The 22,100-nt window shown below is 49.6% G+C and overlaps 1 protein-coding gene across 1 annotated transcript; it reads left to right on the top strand.

Annotated features, from left to right (window-relative positions):
• Positions 1 to 2: 2 nt before the first annotated feature.
• On the top strand, positions 3 to 21,611 carry WDR83 (WD repeat domain 83). The gene is made up of 10 exons (XM_030196938.1): positions 3 to 183; positions 255 to 764; positions 10,758 to 10,878; positions 11,075 to 11,180; positions 20,145 to 20,193; positions 20,287 to 20,413; positions 20,494 to 20,561; positions 20,795 to 20,903; positions 21,177 to 21,291; positions 21,373 to 21,611. Exons 2-10 carry the CDS (start codon positions 662 to 664, stop codon positions 21,517 to 21,519), a joined length of 945 nt encoding a protein of 314 aa, XP_030052798.1. The 5' UTR covers positions 3 to 183; positions 255 to 661; the 3' UTR covers positions 21,520 to 21,611.
• The last annotated feature ends 489 nt before the right edge of the window (positions 21,612 to 22,100 follow it).

The following is a 22,100-nucleotide window of genomic DNA, read 5'->3' on the forward strand; positions in this document are numbered from 1 at the left end:
GAGGTTGCGTCTCTCTGCAGCTTCGTCCTACACAGGTCTAGCATAAGGAGAAGAGCAAGGCTCCAGCGCCAGAGCCGGGGGCGGGGTGAACATTACAGAGCTCAGGTAGAATGGGGTGACAGCTCCAAATTCAGAGGTAGGAGAGGAGGAGCCAAGGCTACAGATTCAAGGGTAAGAGGAGGGGTGAAAGGGTAAGAAAGGAGGGTGAAGGGGTAAGAAAGGAGGGCAAAGGCTCCAGAAAAGGGTAAGAGGAGAGGGGCAAGGACCCAGATTCAGAGGTAAAAGTGAAGCAAAGGACCTAGATTTAGGGGTAAGAAAGGAGAGGTGAAAGCTCAGCACCCCTGGGGGGAGTGGGTTAAGGTTACAGAGCTGGGCCAAGAGCCAGATTTGCCCGTTGGCCTTAGCTGATCAGAAGCTAGAGAGCTGCAGAAGTACCTGGGAAGGAGATGTCACCCAGCTCCACGGCTCTGAGCTGATTCAGGATCTTGGGGAGGTACCCACTTACACCATCATCTCTGGCTTCTTGTCATGTTGGTGAAATAAAATATCTGAGCCTACAGGGAACCCTGCTGATCCAGAACCAAAGAAAACACCAGCATTAGTTGTGGGGTGATTATAACCAGGTGTTCACCTCTTTAAAAAGCTCTAGGCTCTTACTATTATGGCATTCCCTGCTCCAAAGCCTTCAAAGCCAGAGCTACCCCAGAAGCTGGTGCACAGTGTGGAGTGCAAACAGGGTGCCGTGAGAGCAGTGAGGTTTAACGGTGAGTATATAGTCACCCCCACCTCGGACAAACACAGGCCACCAACAATATTTTAAGCTCCGTAATTTAGGGGTGGGGGGAGAGTTTTAGGTCAGTGATGGAGGGACAGTAGGTCCATCAGTTTCATCCTTTTTCCCCTCTTCCAGCTCAATCAGAAGGGCTCTGGGGTGGGATTCCAGCATCACCCAGTACTATTTTACCTTACAAAATAAATATGAAGGCAGGAACATAGTAAATGCCTCATTCAGTTTGCTCGGTTGTGATTCTTCCCCAGCTTCCCATACATAACCTACCACCAGTTCTGTGTCTCCTAAGCCTTTTATCCAACCTGTGCATCTTCAGTGTCCATATCAGTCCCAGCCATGCCCAGATCAGGCCTTGTAATTTCACTAATTTGTACAGGACCAGCACCAAATAGAACACCAGTTCCCCTTTCATATCTTTTTTTTTTAACCTTGTTTTGTAACAATACAGCCACCACAGTTAGTAAAACTATAATCCAAAGCCTTCATAAGTACATAAGTATTGCCATACTGGGAAACACCAAAGGTCCATCAAGCCCAGCATCCTGTTGCCAACAGTGGCCAAACCAGATCACAAATACCTTGCAAGATCCCAAAAAAGTACAAAATATTTTATACTACTTATCCCAGAAATAGTGGATTTTCCCCAAGTCCATTTAATAACGATCTATGGACTTTGCCTTTAGGAAGCCGGCCAAACCTTTTTTAAACTCCGCTAAGCTAACCGCCTTTACCACATCTCTGGCAACGAATTCCAGAGTTTAATTACACGTTGAGTGAAGAAAAATTTTTTCTGATTCATTTTAAATTTACTACATTGTAGCTTCATCGTATGCCCCCTAGTCCTAGTATTTTTGGAAAGCGTGAACAGACGCTTCACATCTACCCGTTCAACTCCACTCAGTATTTTATAGACCTCTATCATATCTCCCCTCAGCCACCTTTTCTCCAAGCTGAAGAGCGCTAGCCGCTTTAGCCTTTCCTCATAGGGAAGTCGTCCCATCCCCTTTATCATTTTCGTCGCCCTTCTCTGCACCTTTTCTAATTCAACTATATCTTTTTTGAGATACGGCAACCAGAATTGAACACAATATTTGAGGTGCGGTCGCACCATGGAGCTATACAAAGGCATTATAAAATCCTCATTTTTGTTTTCCATTCCTTTCCTAATAATACCTAACATTCTATTTGCTTTCTTAGCCGCAGCAGCACACTGAGCAGAAGGTTTCAACATATCATCAACGACAACACCTAGATCCCTTTCTTGGTCCGTGACTCCTAACGTAGAACCTTGCATGACATAGCTATAATTCGGGTTCCTCTTTCCCACATGCATCACTTTGTACTTGCTCACATTAAACGTCATCTGCCATTTAGACGCCCAGTCTCGTAAGGTCCCCTTGTAATTTTTCACAATCCTCCCGCGATTTAATGACTTTGAATAACTTTGTCATCAGCAAATTTAATTACCTCACTAGTTACTCCCATCTCTAGGTCATTTATAAATATGTTAAAAAGCAGCGGTCCCAGCACAGAACCCTGGGGAACCCCACTAACTACCCTTCTCCATTGAGAATAATGACCATTTAACCCTACTCTCTGTTTTATATCTTTTAACCAGATTTTAATCCACAATAGAACACTACCTCGTATCCCATGACTCTCCAATTTCCTCTGGAGTCTTTCATGAGGTACTTTGTCAAACGCCTTCTGAAAATCCAGATACACAATATCAACCGGCTCCCCTTTATCCACATGTTTGTTCACCCCTTCAAAGAAATGTAGTAGATTGGTGAGGCAAGATTTCCCTTCACTAAATCCATGTTGACTTTGTCTCATTAATCCATGCTTTTGAATATGCTCTGTAATTTTGTTCTTAATAATAGTCTCTACCATTTTGCCCAGCACCGATGTCAGACTCACCGGTCTATAATTTCCCAGATCTCCTCTGGAACATTTTTTAAAAATCGGCGATACATTGGCCACCCTCCAATCTTCCGGTACCACGCTCGATTTTAAGGATAGATTACATATTTTTAACAATAGCTCCGCAAAACTCATTTTTCAGTTCTATCAGTACTCTGGGATGAATACCATCCGGTCAAGGAGATTTGATACTCTTCAGTTTGTAGAACTGCCCCATTACATCCTCCAGGTTTACAGAGATTTCATTAAGTTTCTCTGACTCGTCAACTTCGAATACCATTTCCGGCACCGGTATCCCACCCAAATCTTCCTCGGTGAAGACTGAAGCAAAAAATTCATTTAATCTCTCCGCTATGGCTTTGTCTTCCCTGATCGCCCCTTTTACTCCTCGGTAATCTAGCGGTCCAACCAATTCTTTTGCCAGCTTCCTGCTTTTAATATACCTAAAAAAATTTTTACTATGCTTTTGCCTCCAACGCAATCTTTTTTTCGAAGTCCCTCTTAGCTTTTCTTATCAGCGCTTTGCATTTGACTTGACATTCCTTATGCCGTTATTATTTTCAGTCGGTTCCTTTGTCCATTTTCTGAAGGATTTTCTTTTACCTCTAATAGCTTCCTTCACCTCACTTTTTAACCACGCCAACTGTCGTTTGGTCTTCCGTCCTCCTTTTTTAATACGTGGAATATATTTGGCCTGGGCTTCCAGGATGGTGTTTTTGACCAGCATCCACGCCTGATGTAAACTTTTGACCCTCGCAGCCACTCCTCTAAGTTTTTTTTCACCATTCTTCTCATTTTATCATATTCTCCTTTTTTAAAGTTAAACGCTAACGTATTTGATTTCCTATGTATACTTACTTCAAAGCTAATATCAAATAGGATCATTTTATGATCACTGTTATCAAGCGGCCCCAGCACCATTACCTCCCGCACCAGATCATGCGCTCCACTAAGGACTAGGTCTAGAATTTTTCCTTCTCTCGTCGGCTCCTGTACCAGCTGCTCCATAAAGCTGTCCTTGATTTCATCAAGGAATTTTACCTTCCTAGCGTGTCCCGATGTTACATTTACCCAGTCAGGCAGCAAGATGGCCGACTGAACGGATGTGCTGAGAGGAGCTCCTCCGGACAATCGGAGTCCTCCACTATAAGGCTTCGTTTAACAGCTCCAATTGGCAGCTACATACCTAGCGTGGACGGTGAACAGGAGAGCTATGGTCCAACCAGAGGTGCATGCGTGTGCGGCCCAGCTTGCCCTACACTGCCCGACCCACGCGGCCCGAGGCTCGGCTTGGTCCCGGCGGGGTCAGCAGCCAGGCTACGGCCGACGGCGCAGCGGATGTGGTGGCAGCGAACGGAGGGGAGCAGATCGCTGGGGTGCTGTGCTGTGGTGGGATCGGAGCCTGGTTTCTGCGCACCCTGCCTCGCTTCGATCGCTGGCCTGGTCGGGCGCAGAGGCGGGAGGCCGGCGGTGCGGGACATGAGGATCGGATCGGATTAGCAAGAGCAGCGCGATCGTCGGGAGGCAGGGCGCCGCGGGACCGAGCGTCCACGTGGCTGCCGTCCCTCCCTCGTTCCGCTGCCTGGTGGCCGGTGCAGCGTGAGCCGGGAGATTTGAGTGGGGCGGCGAGGTAGCGAGCAGCGGCTCGTCGGCACTTGGGAGTGCTGCGAGTCATCTCCCTGCCTATATTGCTGGTCCTTCCGAGCGTGGTGAGCCAGGGGTCCTGGTCGGCTGCTCCCTCGGCCCTCCTGTCGATCCTCTGGCACGGAAGAGTCGGGAGCGAGGTGACCTGGGGCAGGTACTCCATGGGCCCTGCATAGATCTCTCTGACGAGGGTGAATGGGGAGCCAGGTGACTTGTGGCAGCCGATCCCTAGGCCCTCGTGTGGATCCTCTCTCTGACCCACTTCTCTTGTCCCGGCGAGCCCTACTAGTTCTGGTTCATGCCTCTGCCCTGCTGCCCTACCTGTCCGCTCTTATCCCTCGGCTCCAGCCCGCTCCAGTTCAGCTTGTTCTGGTCCGCTGCCCTGCTCTTCTGCCTCCGCTCCTGCTTGTCCCTGTCCGTCTGTCCCAGCTTGCTCCGGTCCCAGTGCTCCACTACCTTCTGCTCCACCTAGTCCCAGTCCATCTGTTCCAACCTGTTCCAGTCTTTTCCTGACCGTCTGTCCAGCCTGTTCCAGTCCTGCTCCATCATCGTCTGCTCCAGCCTGTTCCAGTCCATCTGTTCCAGCTTGTCCCAGTCCGTCAACTCCAGCCTGTTCCAGTCTGTCTGACCCAGTGTGTTCCAGTCCTGCTATACTGCTGTCTTCTGCTCCAATTTGCTCCAGTCTACTCCAGCTTGTTCCAGCCCACCTGCTCCAACTTGTTCCAGTCCATCTGCTCCACCTTGTTCCAGTCCGCCTGTTCCTGCCTGTCCCAGTCCTTCCGCTCCAGCCTGTGCCGGACCGCCTGTTCCAGCTTGCTCCAGTCCAGCTGTTCCAGCTTGCTCCAGCCTGTTACAACCTGTTCCTGCTTATTCCTTCCCAGCCCATCTGTTCCAACTTGTTCCAGTCCGCCTGTTCCAGCTTGTTCCAATCCATCCATCTCAGCGTATCCTGTTGCTTCTGTCCATCCATCCTGTTACCCCATCGAGTAACCTTCCTGCCTGCTTGCGAGCCTCTCAGCCATTGACTTACCTGCCTGCCTGCTGCTAGCTTGTCAACCATTGACTAACCTGCTCGCCTGCCTGCCTGCGAGCCTCTCAACCATTGACTTACCTGCCTGCCTGCTGCTAGCTTGTCAACCATTAATTTACCAGTCCATCAATTCCAAGCCTCCAACCCAGCTGTCCATTCTATCTATCTGCTTAACACCTCAGTCACCACACAGTCACCTTAGTCATTACGTATGGCTCCTATCCACTTTCTCTTCCTTGCCCTGTCCCTTCCTAATCTCTTTTCCCCCCCACTCCACTGTCTACCACTGGAACTCGCTGCCCTCCCGCCTGGCCCGCCACGGCAATACCCTTTTCACCCCCATCCCTCGCCACCTCACCATCCCTCTTGTGCCCTTCCTCCATCCTAGCTCTCAACCTTCAACACTTCCTTCCTGCTATTAACCCATTCCCATTCCTCCTAAGTGCACTCCGTCTTCGTCGCCCGACCTCCCCCACCCTCCTCCGCACTCTCTTGCTCCTCCTCCTGCTATCCACGGGAGACATTAACCCTAATCCTGATCCCCCTCATCTGTCCCCGTCCTATCCACGCGGACGATCCCGGAACGTCTCCAATCTCGTCTCTATTCCCCTCCTCTCCCCCTCTTCCCTCCCCTTCTCATGCGCCTTGTGGAATGCCCACTCAGTCTGCAACAAACTGCCCTTCACCCACGATCTCTTCATCTCCCTTCAACTGCTCGCCCTAACCGAAACCTGGATCTCCCCGGATGACTCTGCCTCAGTCGCAGCCCTTTGCCATGGTGGTTATCTCTTCTCACACACTCCCCGCCCAGTTGGCCGCGGTGGAGGCGTTGGGTTACTACTTTCGCCCTCCTGTAGTTTCCAACCCCTCCTCCTACCGCAGTCTCATTGCTTCTCATCCTTTGAAGCCCACTCCATCCGGCTATTCTACCCGCTGCCACTCAGAGTGGCAGTCATCTACCGCCCCCCTGATAAATCCTTCTCTTCCTTCCTCACCGACTTCGATGCTTGGCTCTGTTTTTCTTGAACCCTCATCTCCGTCTCTCATTCTTGGAGACTTTAACATACATGCTGATGACCCATCTGACCCTCACGCTTCTAAGTTCCTCACCCTAACATCCTCCTTCAACCTCCAGCTGTGCTCTACCACCCCTACTCACCGTGACGGCCATTGTCTTGACCTCGTCCTCTCCTCCTCCGGCTCACCCTCCAATTTCCAAGCTTCAGCTCTTCCTCTCTCCGATCACCACCTAATCACATTCACACTTCTTCACCCCTCTTCACCCATTAACCCTCTCCCTCAACCAACCAACCCAGGCCTCCTTCTCCTTTCCTGAGATCACCGAGGATGAAACCTCCCGCCTTCTTTCCTCTTCGAAATGCACCACCTGTTCCTCTGATCCCATCCCCACCAACCTACTTAACACCATCGTCCATTCTGTCAACCCCTCCATCTGTCGCATCCTTAACCTCTCTCTCTCCACTGCAACTGTCCCTGACACCTTCAAGCACGCCGTAGTCACACCTCTCCTCAAAAAACCATCACTTGACCCTACCTGCCCCTCCAACTATGGCCCATTTCTCTCCTACCCTTCCTCTCCAAAATACTTGAGCGCGCCGTTCACAGCCGCTGCCTCGATTTTCTCTCCTCTCATGCCATCCTCGATCCACTCCAATCCGATTTTCGCCCTCTCCACTCGACAGAAACAGCACTCTCTAAAGTCTGCAATGACCTGCTCCTGACCAAATCCAGAGGCCACTACTCCATCCTCATGCTCCTCGATCTTTCCGCCGCTTTTGATACTGTCAATCACAATTTACTTCTCGCCACACTGGCCTCATTTGGGTTCCAGGGCTCTGTCCTCTCCTGGTTCTCCTCCTATCTCTCCCACTGCACCTTCAGGGTACACTCTCATGGATCTTCCTCCACTCCCATCCCGCTATCTGTTGGAGTTCCCCAGGGATCTGTCCTTGGACCCCTTCTCTTCTCTATCTACACCTCTTCCCTAGGCTCACTGATCTCATCTCATGGCTTCCAGTATCATCTTTATGCTAATGACACCCAGCTCTATCTCTCCACACTAGACATCACCGCAGAGACCCAGGCCAAGGTATCGGCCTGCCTATCCGACATTGCTGCCTGGATGTCCAGCCGCCACCTGAAGCTGAACATGTCCAAGACCGAGCTCCTCGTCTTTTTTTTTTAGTTACATTTGTACCCCACGCTTTCCCACTCATGGCAGGCTCAATGCGGCTTACATGGGGCAAAGGAGGGTTAAGTGACTTGCCCAGAGTCACAAGGAGCAGCCTGTGCCTGAAGTGGGAATCGAACTCAGTTCCCCAGGACCAAAGTCCACCACCCTAACCACTAGGCCACTCCTCCACTTTCCACCTAAACCCACTTCTCCTCTTCCTCCACTCTCTATCTCAGTTGATAACATCCTCATCCTCCCCGTCTCATCTGCCCGCAACCTCGGAGTGATCTTCGACTCCTCCCTCTCCTTCTCTGCGCATATCCAGCAGACTGCCAAAACCTGTCACTTCTTCCTCTTCAACATCAACAAAATTAGCCCTTTCCTTACTGAGCACACCACCCGAACTCTCGTCCACGCTCTCATTACCTCTCGCCTCAACTACTGCAACTTACTCCTCACTGGCCTCCCAATCAGCCATCTATCCCCCCTTCAATCCGTTCAGAACTCTGCCACACGTCTTATATTCCGCCAAAACCGTTATTCTCATATCACCCCTCTCCTCAGGTCACTTCACTGGCTTCCGATCAGATACCGCATACAATTCAAGCTTCTTCTCCTTACTTACAAATGCACTCAGTCTGCTGCTCCTCACTACCTCTCTACCCTCATCTCCCCCTACGTTCCTGCCCGTAACCTCCGCTCACATGACAAATCCCTCCTCTCAGTACCCTTCTCCACCACTGCCAACTCCAGGCTCTGCTCATTTTGCCTTGCTTCACCCTATGCCTGGAACAGTCTTCCTGAATCCCTACGCCAAGCCCCCTCCCTACCCATCTTTAAATCCTTGCTTAAAGCTCACCTCTTCAATGCTGCTTTCAGAACCTAACCTTTCGAACATATAGGCTGCCCCAATCTATCTGACCTATCAGATTGACTGTACATTTGTCTTTTAGATTGTAAGCTCCTTGAGCAGGGACTGTCCTTCCATGTCAAATTGTACAGCGCTGCGTAACCCTAGTAGCGCTTTAGAAATGTTAAGTAGTAGTAGTAGTACCCAGTCAATATCGGGGTAATTGAAATCACCCATTATTATTGTGTTGCCCAGTTTGTTTGCATCCCTAATTTCCTTTAACATTTCTGCATCCGTCTGTTCATCCTGGCCAGGCGGACGGTAGTGCACTCTTATCACTATCCTTTTCCCTTTTACACATGGAATTTCAATCCACAGTGATTCCAAGATGTGTTTTGTTTCCTGCAGAATTTTCAATCTATTTGATTCAAGGCTCCCATTAATATACAATGCTACCCCTCCACCAAATCGATCCACCCTATCACTATGATATAATTTGTACCCCGGTATGGCAATGTCCCACTGGTTATCCTCCTTCCACCAGGTCTCAGAGATGCCTATTCTATCTAATTTTTCATTTAGTGCATCTTATTTCTTAGGCTCCTGGCATTCACATATAGACATTTCAAAGTATGTTTGTTGTTCCTATTTACATCATGCTCAGTACTTGACAGTATTAATTTTCAATCTTTTGTCTGATTTTTATTTTTATTTAAGGACACCTGATCTACTACGGCCTCTTTTGCAACCTCACTATCAGGATACCCTATCTTCCCTGTTTTGGTGATATCTTTGAAAGATACCTTATCCCAAACCATGCGCTTTTGAGCAACTGTCGGCCTTCCCCCCCCATTTCTAGTTTAAAAGCTGCTCTATCTCCTTTTTAAATGCCGATGCCAGCAGCCTGGTCCCACCCTGGTTAAGGTGGAGCCCATCCTTTCGGAATAGGCGCCCCCTTCCCCAGAATGTTGCCCTGTTCCTAACAAATCTAAAACCCTCCTCCCTGCACCATCGTGTCATCCATGCATTGAGACTCCGGATCTCTGCCTGTCTCTTGGGCCCTGCGTGTGGAATGGGTAGCATTTCAGAAAATGCTACTCTAGAGGATCTGGATTTGAGCTTTCTACCTAAATTTGGCTTCCAGAACCTCTCTACCACATTTTCCTATGTCATTGGTACCCACATGTACCAAGACAGCTGACTCCTCCCCAGCACTATCTAAAATCCTATCTAGGTGATGCGTGAGGTCCGCCACCTTCGCACCAGGCAGGCAAGTCACCAGGCGATCCTCACGTCCACCAGCCACCCAGCTATCTATATGCCTAATGATCGAATCACCAACTACAACAGCTGTCCTAACCTTTCCCTCCCGGGCAGCACTTGGAGACATATCCTCGGTGCGAGAGGATAGTACATCCCCTGGTGAGCAGATCTTGGCTACAGGAGTACTTCCTACTTCACCAGGGTGATGCTCTCCTTCTAGGAGACCTCCCTCCTCCAAGGTAGCACAAAGGCTACCAGACTGGAGGTGGGACTTCTCTACAACATCCCTGTAGGTCTCCTCTATATACCTCTCTGTCTCCCTCAGCTCCACCAAGTCTGCTACTCTAACTTCAAGAGGACTGACATGTTCTCTGAGAACAAGGAGCTCTTTGCATACATGTGACACTCAATGCAAAAGACTGGATAGCACCCCTCTTGCTGCTGGACTGCTGACTCCATCTTAGTGTTTTTGAGTTTTTTGAATAATTTAAAACTTGCTACAGTAAGAAGGATATTAGCCTAATATAAAAGTGTCTTTTAGATTATATAGTATATTGTATGATTTATTTAGTGTTTCCTTCTTAGATAGTAATGAAATGTATTTAAAACTCTGTAAGAGCACTCCTTGCTTATTACCCTAATTACAATAACTGAATATAAATGAAGAGTTGTCCTAGGGGTGGGAAGACTAAACTGGATCCTGCAGTGCCTGCTAGATTCTATCTGTTAATGCTGTGGTACAAAGTTTTTTAAACTAAGTGGAAAAGACTATGGAGATTAGTTGATAAAATTTGCTTTTTATATTTTTATTTTGCCTAACACTAACCTACTTTAAACCCCAATCTAAGTTCCCACAGCACAAAGCAAAATAGCGTTCACTTACCAGAGAAATGCCCTCTTGTCTTGGAACTTAAGCCTTCCTGGGCTCACTGCATTTTGAATTTTAACCTCGGCTACTCCAGATCTCACAAACCTGCACCCATCCTCCTGTGAGCTGCTGCTGCTCCTGGTGGTTATGCAGGTCTCCCTCATAATCTCCTTTCTTTCTGTTTGTTCCCTGCAGTGGATGGGAATTACTGTCTCACCTGTGGCAGTGACAAATCACTCAAGCTCTGGAATCCACACAAAGGGACCTTGCTGAAAACCTACAATGGGCATGGCTATGAGGTGCTGGATGCAGCAGGGTAAGAGGAATAGATTGTAAGCCCCTTGGCTGAGGCACTTACTGTACATTTAATAAATGTTATATCATACTGTCCCATAAAGTGATTGTAAGCTCATTGAAGAAGGCACTTACTGTACAGTGCTGTACATTTAATAATGTTATATTACACTGTGCATGTTTTAGTTTTCTGGCTTCACACTCCTCCTTCTCTGCAGGTCTTATGATAACAGCCAGCTGTGCTCTTGTGGTTCAGATAAGACGGTCGTGATCTGGGATGTGGCAAAGGGACAAGTGATCCGGAAGTTCCGAGGGCACGCAGGGGTAAGATTTGTGTGAGCCCCTAAGATAAGTGTCTGCTGTAAGTTAATCTAGTGTGCCTTGTTAGGAAGGAAAATTTATGCATTTACCTCATAATTTTCTTTCATTTAGTCACAGCAGATGAATCCAGAGACTTGTGGGTTATGTCCATCTAGCAGCAGGTAGAGATAGAGAACACTGACTGAAGTGTACTACGTATAGGACGGTATGCTCCCTAGCTAAGCAGTATGACCCATGGCAAAAGCAGAAAGAACAAGCAACAGGTTATAACATCTCCTTCCTCACAGAATCACACATCAATGAGATAAGAACCTAGAAGCTGCAATAAGAACCCAAACAGAGAAAATATTACGGTGGGACGCTGAATTCATCGACTGTGACTAAAGGAAAGAAAATTATCAGATAAGGCATAATTTTTCCTTCCTTGTCATCAGCAGTGGATGAATCCAGAGACTTGTGGGTTATGCCCATCTAGCAGCAGGGGCAGACTGAAGTATGCCACATACAGGATGGTATGCTGCTCCTTAGTTGATCAGTATGTTCTCTATCGCCAGCAGGCAGTGGACAAGCTCTCACAAGCTCCTGGCCTCGTCTTCAGCAATCGCTTCTGTTCTAGGTTCTCCCTGGTTCAGTAGAGCTTGGGGGCGTTCAGGCTGCTTGGTGCCTTCTCTAGGGGTACACCTGGTAGTGCCAGGTCCCCCGCCACTTCTCCTTCCTCACAGGACTTTTTTAAAAAAAAAGGAGAGAAGTGCTGAGCATTGTTGAGAAAGAACAAACACAGCAGAAAATGTGCTGCTGCGGCTCTTTTAGGAAGGGAGGGCTACACAGCCTGGGCAGAGAAACTGGCAAGAGAGGTGAGTTCTCCTTTTTTATTTATGCGTTCTTGTATCCCACTATTTTCCAAAACAAGTTTTGGTTCAAAGTGACTTACACTTTGCAATTAGGTGAAATTACAGTAGTCTAGTTTTGACAATATTATCAATTGCACTATTAGCCGAACTGATTGTCTAGAAAAAGTCTAATCCTTCTCAATTTCCATAGTGTTCTGAAGCATTTTGACGCGACTACTGATACTTGACTGTCCAGAGTTAGATGTTTATCGAGAATGATTCCCAGTATTTTGATTTGCTATGTGCTAATGGTGCTAAAAGAAAGAATATTGAAGCTGTCCCACTGGAGATCAAGGGCATCAAAGATAGCCCAAAATGGGCAAAAATGCTTTTTATACCAACTTTGAACGCTTATAATTTTTCAACCACTTGAAGGAAAGTGCTGCAAATTGGAAGGCCTCTTCCATATCATCATGCTGATCAATCCATAGACTGGTGGGTTGTGTCCATCTACCAGCAGGTGGAGATAGAGAGCAATCCTTTTGCCTCCCTATATGTGGTCATGTGCTGCCGGAAACTCCTCAGTATGTTCTCTATCTCAGCAGGTGGTGGTCACACACAGCAGCAGCTCTGGCTAGGCCTCCAAGCCTAATTTTTAGGTTTTGTTGAGTGCCTGGGGTTGAGGGCTCTTCTTGAGCAAGTGCAAACCTGGTGGTGCCAGGTCCCTCCTTTTCTCCCCCCTCCCGCTGGCTCCGTTAAAAAGAAAAAAAAAAATTTTGGGGCGTCCTTAAGGGCGTTTATTTCGACGTTTATTTAAACGTTTATTGCAGCTACTCACTGGGACACCAGGTCGTTACAGCTCGGAGCGAGAAGCAGGTAATTTTTACCTTTTTATAGCGGGCAGGGGGTTCCCCGATTGATCTCCACGTGGCCTATGGCGTCGGAGGGCGAGGGCGCGAAGAATCGCTCCCCGGACCGCGTGTGCGCTTCTAGCGGGGATGCGGGGGTTTTAAAATCTGATTCGCCCTTGTTGGGTGTCAGTTTGGAGGCCGGTCAGTGTCCCGGGTCTTCCTCCGGCGCGGTGGTTTTTCCCGCCATAAACGCCCATCCCCCGCTGCTCGCCTCCGCCATCTTGGCCGGCCACTCTGCTCGGACGGCTTCTTCTTGGGCCGCCCTTGAGCTGGGAGACGTTCATGCCATGGCCGCCCTTGATTTGGGCGACGGCAAAAAAGCGGCTAAAGTTAAGCGCCGTTCTTCCCGCACGGCTCCTTCGCGGAGTGTCGCGCCGGACGCCATCTTGGATGCGCAGCATGTTGCTCCCCCGCTCTTGCGAGCGCCGGTTGAGGGTGCGTCTAGGGCTGTGGCCCAGGCTGCTGAAATACACAGTCTGGGGGGTTTCTCCTCCGAGTTTATTTTGCTGCTGCATCAGGCCTTCCTTATGCAAAACGCTGCCCCTTCTCCCTTGTCCGATAACGGGGTTGAGGCCCCCGGAAGTAAACGCCCTCGGGTGGATTCCCAGGCCTTAGAGGACGCTGTTTCCTCTGATGTAGATGAGGGCAGCGTATCTGAGTTCTCCCAACGGTCCTTTAGGGATTCCTTGGAGGAGACGGATTCCCGCTCGGATGGAGCGGATGACCCCTCTGCAGCGCGGATCTTTCGCTCAGAGGATTTGCCCAACCTGTTACTGCAGGCCATGAGCATTTTGAAGATTTCCTCGCCGGAGGACGTCTCTCCCTCAGCCCCTGTTGGCTCTGCCATTATGCTGGGGACGAAGCGCCCGCCTAGAACCTTCCACGTGCATGATGCCATGCACACCTTAATTTCGGCTCAATGGGATGTCCCGGAAGCGAGCCTCAAAGTGGCTAGGGCTATGTCCCGCCTCTATCCTTTGCCTGAAAGTGAACGTGAGGCCTTTATTTGGCCTACCGTGGATTCTTTAATCACTGCGGTGACTAAGAAAACGGCGTTGCCGGTGGAAGGTGGCACGACCCTAAAGGACGCCCAAGACAGAAGATTGGAAGCGGCTTTAAGGTCGTCCTTTGAGGGCGTGCCTGACGATTGTGCAGCGGGCTTCCCCCTCGGATCCTTCCTTGAGGGCTGACTGGCCGGCCCTGGAATCGGGCTTGGCTTATTTGGCAGACTTACTGTATGATGTCTTGAGAGCCTCGGCTAAAGGTATGGCTCAGACAGTCTCTGCGTGGCGCTGGCTTTGGCTGAAACATTGGTCTGCAGACCACGCCTCTAAGTCCCGCCTGGCTAAGTTGCCTTTTAAAGGCAAGCTGCTCTTTGGGGTCGAGCTGGACAAAATCGTGACCGATCTCGGCACGTCTAAGGGCAAGAGGTTACCAGACGTCAGGGCTCGGGCCAGTGCTCGCCCCGGTATCTCCAGAGGACGGTTTCAAGAAGCCCGTCGGTACCGCCCGGGCAAGTCGGGCTCCTCTGCCCCCTCTTCCTTCAAAAGGAACTTCTCCCCCAAGCAGCATTCCTTTCGCAGAGACTGCCGTCCCGGAGGTACGCCCTCCGGTCCTCCCCCAGGGTCTCGTACCCAATGACGGGGTCCTGGTCCATGGCCCAGTGCAGATTGGAGGACGCCTGTCCTCGTTTCTGGGCGAGTGGACCAAAGTAACTTCAGACGCTTGGGTGCTGGAAGTCATCAGAGACGGCTACAAGTTAGAGTTCTGCCGACCCTTAAGAGACGGGTTTGTACTCTCTCCCTGCAAGTCTCCGGTCAAAGCTGTGGCAGTGCAGCAGACCTTGGACAACCTGATCCGCCTGGGTGCGGTCGTTCCGGTGCCAGAAAATCAGATTGGCAAGGGACGTTACTCCATTTACTTTGTGGTACCAAAGAAAGGAGGTTCTGTCCGGCCTATCCTCGACCTCAAAGGGGTCAATCGGGCCTTGAAAGTGCGGCACTTTCGCATGGAGACTCTCCGCTCTGTTATAGCGGCAGTGAAGGCAGGAGAGTTCTTGGCTTCCTTGGACTTCAAGGAAGCGTACCTGCATATTCCCATCTGGCCTCCTCATCAACGCTTTCTGCGTTTTGCAGTCCTGGGCCGACACTTCCAGTTCAGAGCCCTCCCTTTCGGGTTGGCTACTGCTCCGCGGACCTTCTCCAAAGTAATGGTGGTCATCGCGGCCTTCCTGCGAAAGGAAGGAGTACAAGTCCATCCTTATCTGGACGACTGGTTGATCCGAGCCCCCTCTTATGCAGAGTGCGGCAAAGCTGTGGACCGGGTGGTTGCTCTTTTGAGCTCCCTGGGGTGGATCATCAACTGGGAGAAGAGCCAGCTGCGCCCGACTCAGTCCCTGGAGTATCTGGGAGTTCGATTCGACACCCAAGTGGGCAGAGTGTTTCTGCCAGACAATCAGATTGTCAAGCTTCAGGCTCAGGTGGACCAGTTCCTAGTAGCCTCTCCTCTTCGGGCTTGGGACTATGTGCAGCTGTTGGGCTCTATGACGGCCACGATGGAAGTAGTGCCCTGGGCCAGGGCTCATATGAGACCACTACAACACTCTCTGCTGCAGCGCTGGACTCCGATGTCGGAGGATTATGCTGTGCGCCTTCCCTTGGACCCAGCAGTGCGCAAGGCGCTGAGCTGGTGGATGCAGACAGACAAGTTGTCTGCAGGAATGCCTCTGGTGACCCCGGAGTGGATTGTCGTCACGACGGACGCCTCTTTGTCGGGCTGGGGAGCCCACTGCTTGGGAAGGACAGCGCAGGGGCTCTGATCTCCTGCAGAGGCAAAGTGGTCTATCAACCTCCTGGAACTCAGAGCCATTCGGTTGGCGCTTTTGGAGTTCAACCCGGTACTGGCGTTGAAGCCAGTACGGGTCCTGTCGGACAATGCCACGGCTGTGGCCTATGTCAACCGCCAGGGAGGTACCAAGAGCGCCCCTCTAGCCAAGGAGGCCATGAATCTATGCCAGTGGGCGGAAGCGAACCTGGAACAGCTGTCAGCGGCCCACATTGCCGGAGTCATGAATGTCAAGGCGGACTTTCTCAGTCGCCATACCTTGGAGCCCGGAGAGTGGCAGCTATCTGCTCAGGCGTTCTTGGACATCACGAAGCGCTGGGGCCAGCCGAGCCTAGATCTGATGGCGTCATCGGCCAATTGCCAAGTGCCGCGCTTTTTCAGCAGAGGATGGGACCCTCGATCCCTGGGAGTAGATGCTGTTCTCCAACAGTGGCCGACACAAGAGCTTCTCTATGTGTTCCCGCCCTGGCCCATGTTGGGCAGGGTGCTAGACCAGGTGGCAAAGCATCCGGGCCGGATAATCCTGGTGGGTCCGGACTGGCCCAGACGTCCCTGGTATGCGGACTTGATCAGGCTCTCAGTCGACGATCCTCTGCGGCTGCCAGTGGAGCAGGGCCTGTTACATCAGGGTCCCTTGGTGATGGAGGATCCCTCCCCCTTTGGTCTTACGGCCTGGCTATTGAGCGGCAGCATCTGAGAAAGAAGGGCTTCTCAGACAAGGTCATCGCCACTATGCTGAGAGCGAGGAAGCGCTCTACTTCTACTGCTTACGCCAGGGTTTGGCGTATCTTTGCAGCGTGGTGTGAAGCAGGCTCACTTTCTCCCTTCACTGCTCCAATTTCTTCAGTGTTGGCGTTCCTGCAAGAAGGTCTGGAGAAAGGCCTGTCGCTCAGTTCCCTTAAAGTCCAGGTAGCGGCTCTGGCTTGCTTCAGGGGCCACCTGCAGGGTGCTTCCCTGGCTTCGCAGCCAGATGTGGTGCGCTTTCTCAAGGGAGTTAATCACCTGCGCCCTCCTCTGCACTCAGTGGTGCCTGCGTGGAATCTCAACCTGGTGCTAAGAGCCTTGCAGAAGCCGCCTTTTGAACCCTTGTCGAGGGCATCTCTGAAAGACCTGACGTTGAAAGCAGTCTTTTTGGTGGCTATCACTTCAGCCAGAAGAGTTTCCGAGCTCCAGGCGCTCTCATGTCGAGAGCCTTTTCTGCAGTTCACTGAGGCAGGAGTGACTATTCGCACAGTGCCTTCCTTCCTGCCCAAGATTGTTTCTCGCTTCCATGTGAATCAGCAGCTCTGTCTCCCTTCCTTTCGTAGGGAGGACTACCCAGAGGAATACTCTGCTCTCAAATATCTGGATGTGAGACGTGTCATCATCAGATACTTGGAAGTGACCAATGATTTCCGGAAATCGGATCATCTGTTTGTCCTGTTTGCAGGTCCTCGTAAGGGTCTGCAGGCTGCTAAGCCTACAGTGGCAAGATGGGTCAAGGAAGCCATTGCAGCGGCTTATGTGGCCGCGGGGAAGGTGCCGCCTATCCAGCTGAAGGCTCACTCCACTAGAGCTCAGGCGGCCTCGATGGCAGAGGCCGGGTCCGTCTCCTTGGAAGAGATTTGCAAGGCGGCAACTTGGGCATCGGCCCATACCTTCTCCAGGCATTACCGCTTGACTGTGGCTGCTCGGGCGGAGGCCCGGTTTGGAGCTTCAGTGTTGCGGTCAGGGATTTCAATGTCCCGCCCTGGGTGAGTACTGCTTCGGTACATCCCACCAGTCTATGGATTGATCAGCATGATGATATGGAAGGTAAAATTATGTATCATACCTGATAATTTTCTTTCCATTAATCATAGCTGATCAATCCATAGCCCCTCCCAGATATCTGTAAGTTTATATTCTGGTTGCATTTCAGGTTCAAGTTTAGTCTTCAGTTCCTGTTCAGGAGGACTTCATGTTCAAGTTTTTCAATGAATTCTTCAAGAGTTGAGACGAATTTGTGTTACAGTGAGCTGCTGCATTCCTCTCCCCTCCGTTTTACGGGGCTGGATTGAGACTTAAATTCTGCCGGCGCTCCCTCCCGCTTCGTGCGGCAGTAGGGCAGCTTTGTACCCCTCCCGCTTCGGCGGTGTTAGGGTCAGTCAGCTCTTCCCGTGGTTGCGGTTGCAGGATAAGCCAGATCCCCCCGCATCGGCGGGTGTGGTGTCCCTCCCCCGCTCCGCGGGGATGAGCTGGACGGATTCCCCTCCCTCACTTGTGTGGGGATGAGCTGGGTTAATTCCCCTCCCCCGTTTCGGCGGTGGTGAGCTGGGCAGAGTGTCCCTTTGTGGGTGTAATTCTCAAAGTGCTGAGTCCTGCGGATGGAGCTTGGATATCGACATACTGAGGAGTTTCCGGCAGCACATGACCACATATAGGGAGGCAAAAGGATTGCTCTCTATCTCCACCTGCTGGTAGATGGACACAACCCACCAGTCTATGGATTGATCAGCTATGATTAATGGAAAGAAAATTATCAGGTATGATACATAATTTTACCATTACAGCCGTGCATTTAGTACACCTACCAAAAATCAACCTGAAAGGCCAACTAGTTTAGAAACTACAGCAGCCTCAACATCGCTGTAAATTGATTTTTGCTGTTTTTTTGGCAAAGTTTGAGGCTAAACCATTCAAAAAAGTAAGAGGACTAGGAACATGGGGTTTTGCCAGTTCATTAAGCCCTAAAAGTAGTGCAGGTTCTCAAAATATCCCCCTTGTACTACTAAAACGTCCAGTTTTACAGCTTCTGGAAGTTGGCCCAAAATGTCATTTTTGCTCAGGCGACATTTTGCAACCCTTTACTTGAGGTCCCCTAAAACCTCCAATCTTTAGTCTTTTGAACTAAAATTTTGCACAGCTTAGTTTTTTATCATAAAGAAACTATGTACCAAATTTCATCAAAATCTGAGATGGTGAGGTGGGGACCCCTGGTCCACTTGACACGGAATGACTCAGTGAGGTTTTCGTTGTTTCGGCCTCACTATATCTCGACGGATTATGGAATTCATAACTTCTATTTGTCTGCTCACTGGGGGACCGTTTCCGGAGAGTGTTATCACATATGTTACTTCTTGGTGCCTGGTCCGATCCGGAGGGACTAAAGGAAAGCAAATTAGCAGGTAAGATCTAATTTCTCCTTGCATGTTGTAACATTTATTTGCCCTTATACAACGAAATAAGGCTCAAGATGACTAACTCTGAACACTTGTGGAGGTGAATTTCACAGGTGGGTTCCTTCCACAACTTGATTAATAATTTCAAATACTGCCTTGTGCACTGACCTCTTTTTTTTCTGGGCAAATTGTGTAGTTTAAGGTAACTAAGCAGTGTGCATTATTTGTAATACTGAATTTTGGTTAGTAATTAGTAGGCAGCATTATTACTATTTGCCCTTGAATTATCCTTCCTACTAATTTTAGTATGTTTGTTGAAATTAGTGCTTAGTATCTTAACCATTTGTACAATCTGTCTTGTTACTTTTTTGTTGTTGTTGTTTTACTTGCTGTAGATGTAGAGTAATAACTTATGTATGGACTGTCGTTCAGACAGAGTTGAAAATCAAGGACCGATTGTAATGGAAGTGAATTTTAAAGATTGCTTGTTTTTCAACCCTGTCTGGACCGACCAGTGCACTCAGGGTCTGTATTGTTGATTAGAAGTAATTCTGTTTAAAAATGGTTGTTTAACTTTGATTGTGTGAAAATAAGTTGGAATGCAGAAGATAAGACACAGCTCTAACTAATTTGGTATGCAAAGGGTAGGATGGTTCTTGTTTCCAGGTCCAGCCTGGCTACCTGGAGTTGAAAAACATGTGACCACGTTCCCACAGTCCTAAGCATTCTGTAAGTTTACTTAGCTCTGGACATGGGCTCAGAGCCTAATAAAAAGAGAGGGCTTGTCACAGCAGAGTGGAGGTTCATCTGTGAGCAGACGTGCTGTGCAGAGGGTTTGTTCCTGGTCTAAAAGCTCCTAGCTCTCGCTGTAACGGCCCCCCCCCCCCCCCCCCCCCCCCCCCCCCGCTCTAGCTGATGATAAGAGCCTGAATGATGGAGACCAGTGATGATGTATGTATAGTGTATTATTGCTTCATTTCCTGGTCTAATAACTCTTTGCATTGTTTAGATGTAGAGACCAGTGATGTAATTATTATTTCTCATTATTATGTGTATTTAGCTAATCATTGTATATACCCTAATCATTGTAGAATTTAGCTCCTCTAATAAGGGTTTCATTTGCTTGTTACAAATCCAAAAGAATCCACGGTAGTTATTGAGCAGTCTGTGTTAGTGAGACACGCTGTAAATCCATAGCATTACATGGGTGTATACACTCAAGCTGTCCTCTTTCTCCCACAGAAGGTGAACTGTGTTCAGTTTAACGAAGATGCCACAGTTGTCATTTCAGGTATGTGAGGAATCCCAGATAGCATCTAGTGAGGTTAGGTACAAACCTCGGCAGAAGTTCTACTGACTAAATCTGTGTATCTTCAACTCCCAGGCTCTATTGACTCAAGCATCCGCTGCTGGGATTGTCGCTCACGCAGACCGGAACCCATCCAGGTTCTGAACGAAGCCAAAGATGGCGTGTCTAGCCTTAAGGTGTCCGATCATGAAATCCTCTCTGGGTAAGTGTCCGAATGTGAGTGGTGCTTCTGGCTAGCAGCTGTAACTGTTCCCCTCACTACAATCTCTGCTCTCTCCGCAGCTCGGTGGATGGGCAGGTTCGGCGCTACGACCTTAGGATGGGGCAGCTCTATGCAGACTATGTGGGCAGTAAGTGTTTGGTATAGGCACCGCACCGGGTGTGCGGCTCTTCCCTCAGCTCTGTGCAGACTGTGTGGTCAGTAAGCATTTGCTATGGGCAGCAGAGGGGGGTTAGCAGAAGAGAGTCATGTACAGGCACCTAGTATGCAACTCTTCCCTCTGCTTACTGTGAAGATGTTCAGTCACTGTTCAGTTTTTCTTAACCTGTGTCCACCTCTCACCTCCAGTATTCTCCTGTACAGGTCCTGTAACCAGTGTGTGTTTCAGTAAAGATGGGCAGTGTGCACTGGCTTCCAGTCTCGATGCCACCCTGCGGCTGCTGGACAAGGATACAGGAGAGCTGCTTGGCCAGTAAGAACCCCGCGCTGCTATAGGGCTGTGCGAATAAGAAAGTAGTTTTGCAAGAGATACAGAAGGTTGTAGAGAAGGTATTGATTTACTTCCATCACATGGCCTCTAAACTGCAAGAGCTGTACAGGCAGGCATATTAGTACCTTGTGCAGCCTGACTTAAGAGAGGAAGCGCCAGCATGAGACAGCTGAAGCCTCCCTGCCCTTTGTCCTCCACACAGAGCTGACCTGGTCATGGGACCCCTCCTAATTCCTGTGCTCTGTTGTGCCTTAGATATGAAGGTCACCAAAACCGTGAGTGTAAGCTGGAGTGCTGCCTGACTGAGAAGGACACACATGTGTTGAGTGGCTCTGAGGACGGGCATGTCTACTTCTGGGACCTGGTGGAGGTGAGGAGTGGTGTGAATGATTTGGAAGCAAGTGTATCACTTCCACAGGTCTCTATTTACTCCTGCTCCCTTTCTCCCCAGGGATCACTTGTACTCCGCGTGGCTGTAGGGAGAGGGGTGGTACAGTCCCTAGCTTACCACCCCAGCGAAGTCTGTCTGCTCACAGCTATGGAGGGAAGCATACAGTTGTGGAGAGAGCTGTCCCACACCACTGAGGATGATACGTGAGAGCTGCAGCTCAGACATATGTGATGCGGTGCCTGAGCCAGTTTAACATGGACACTATTTAAATATTAAATTTAAAAAGTGCTTTCAATAGAGGAGGCTGTTGTCATTATCTTTCTCCCAATGTATCATGACCTAAAGGGCATGATAGAAAGGGATCTACTTAACTCCTTGCCCCCCCACACAGTAATCCAGAGGGCAGGGAGGGATCAGCCTACCATTGTCACATCACTTTCAGTACAGAAGGTGCAGCTTAGCATTGAGTGTTATCAGAAGAGCCCACAGGGAAAGCAGAGCCTGAGGAGAGTATGACTGTATTACAGTACACGCCCCCCTCCCCGGATGGACACAGGTGTTATTACCCCACAACTATATCTCCCAGCCCTGGAGCTGGCAAAGGGGTTTTTAACAGGCCCCTATAGAGTAACAAGTCACATTGTGTTAGAAGCAGAAGAAACAATTTTCAAGGCATAGAAAGCTGCCACAGTAACTCATTCAATTACCCCCACACTACATGACTGGCAGTCCAAGACCACAAGCTCAAGAGAAGCACTAGAAGGTCCAGCAACAGACTGTGAGAGAAG

The sequence above is a fragment of the Microcaecilia unicolor genome, chromosome 3, assembly GCF_901765095.1.
Source record: "Microcaecilia unicolor chromosome 3, aMicUni1.1, whole genome shotgun sequence".
NCBI classification, from domain to species: Eukaryota; Metazoa; Chordata; class Amphibia; order Gymnophiona; family Siphonopidae; genus Microcaecilia; species Microcaecilia unicolor.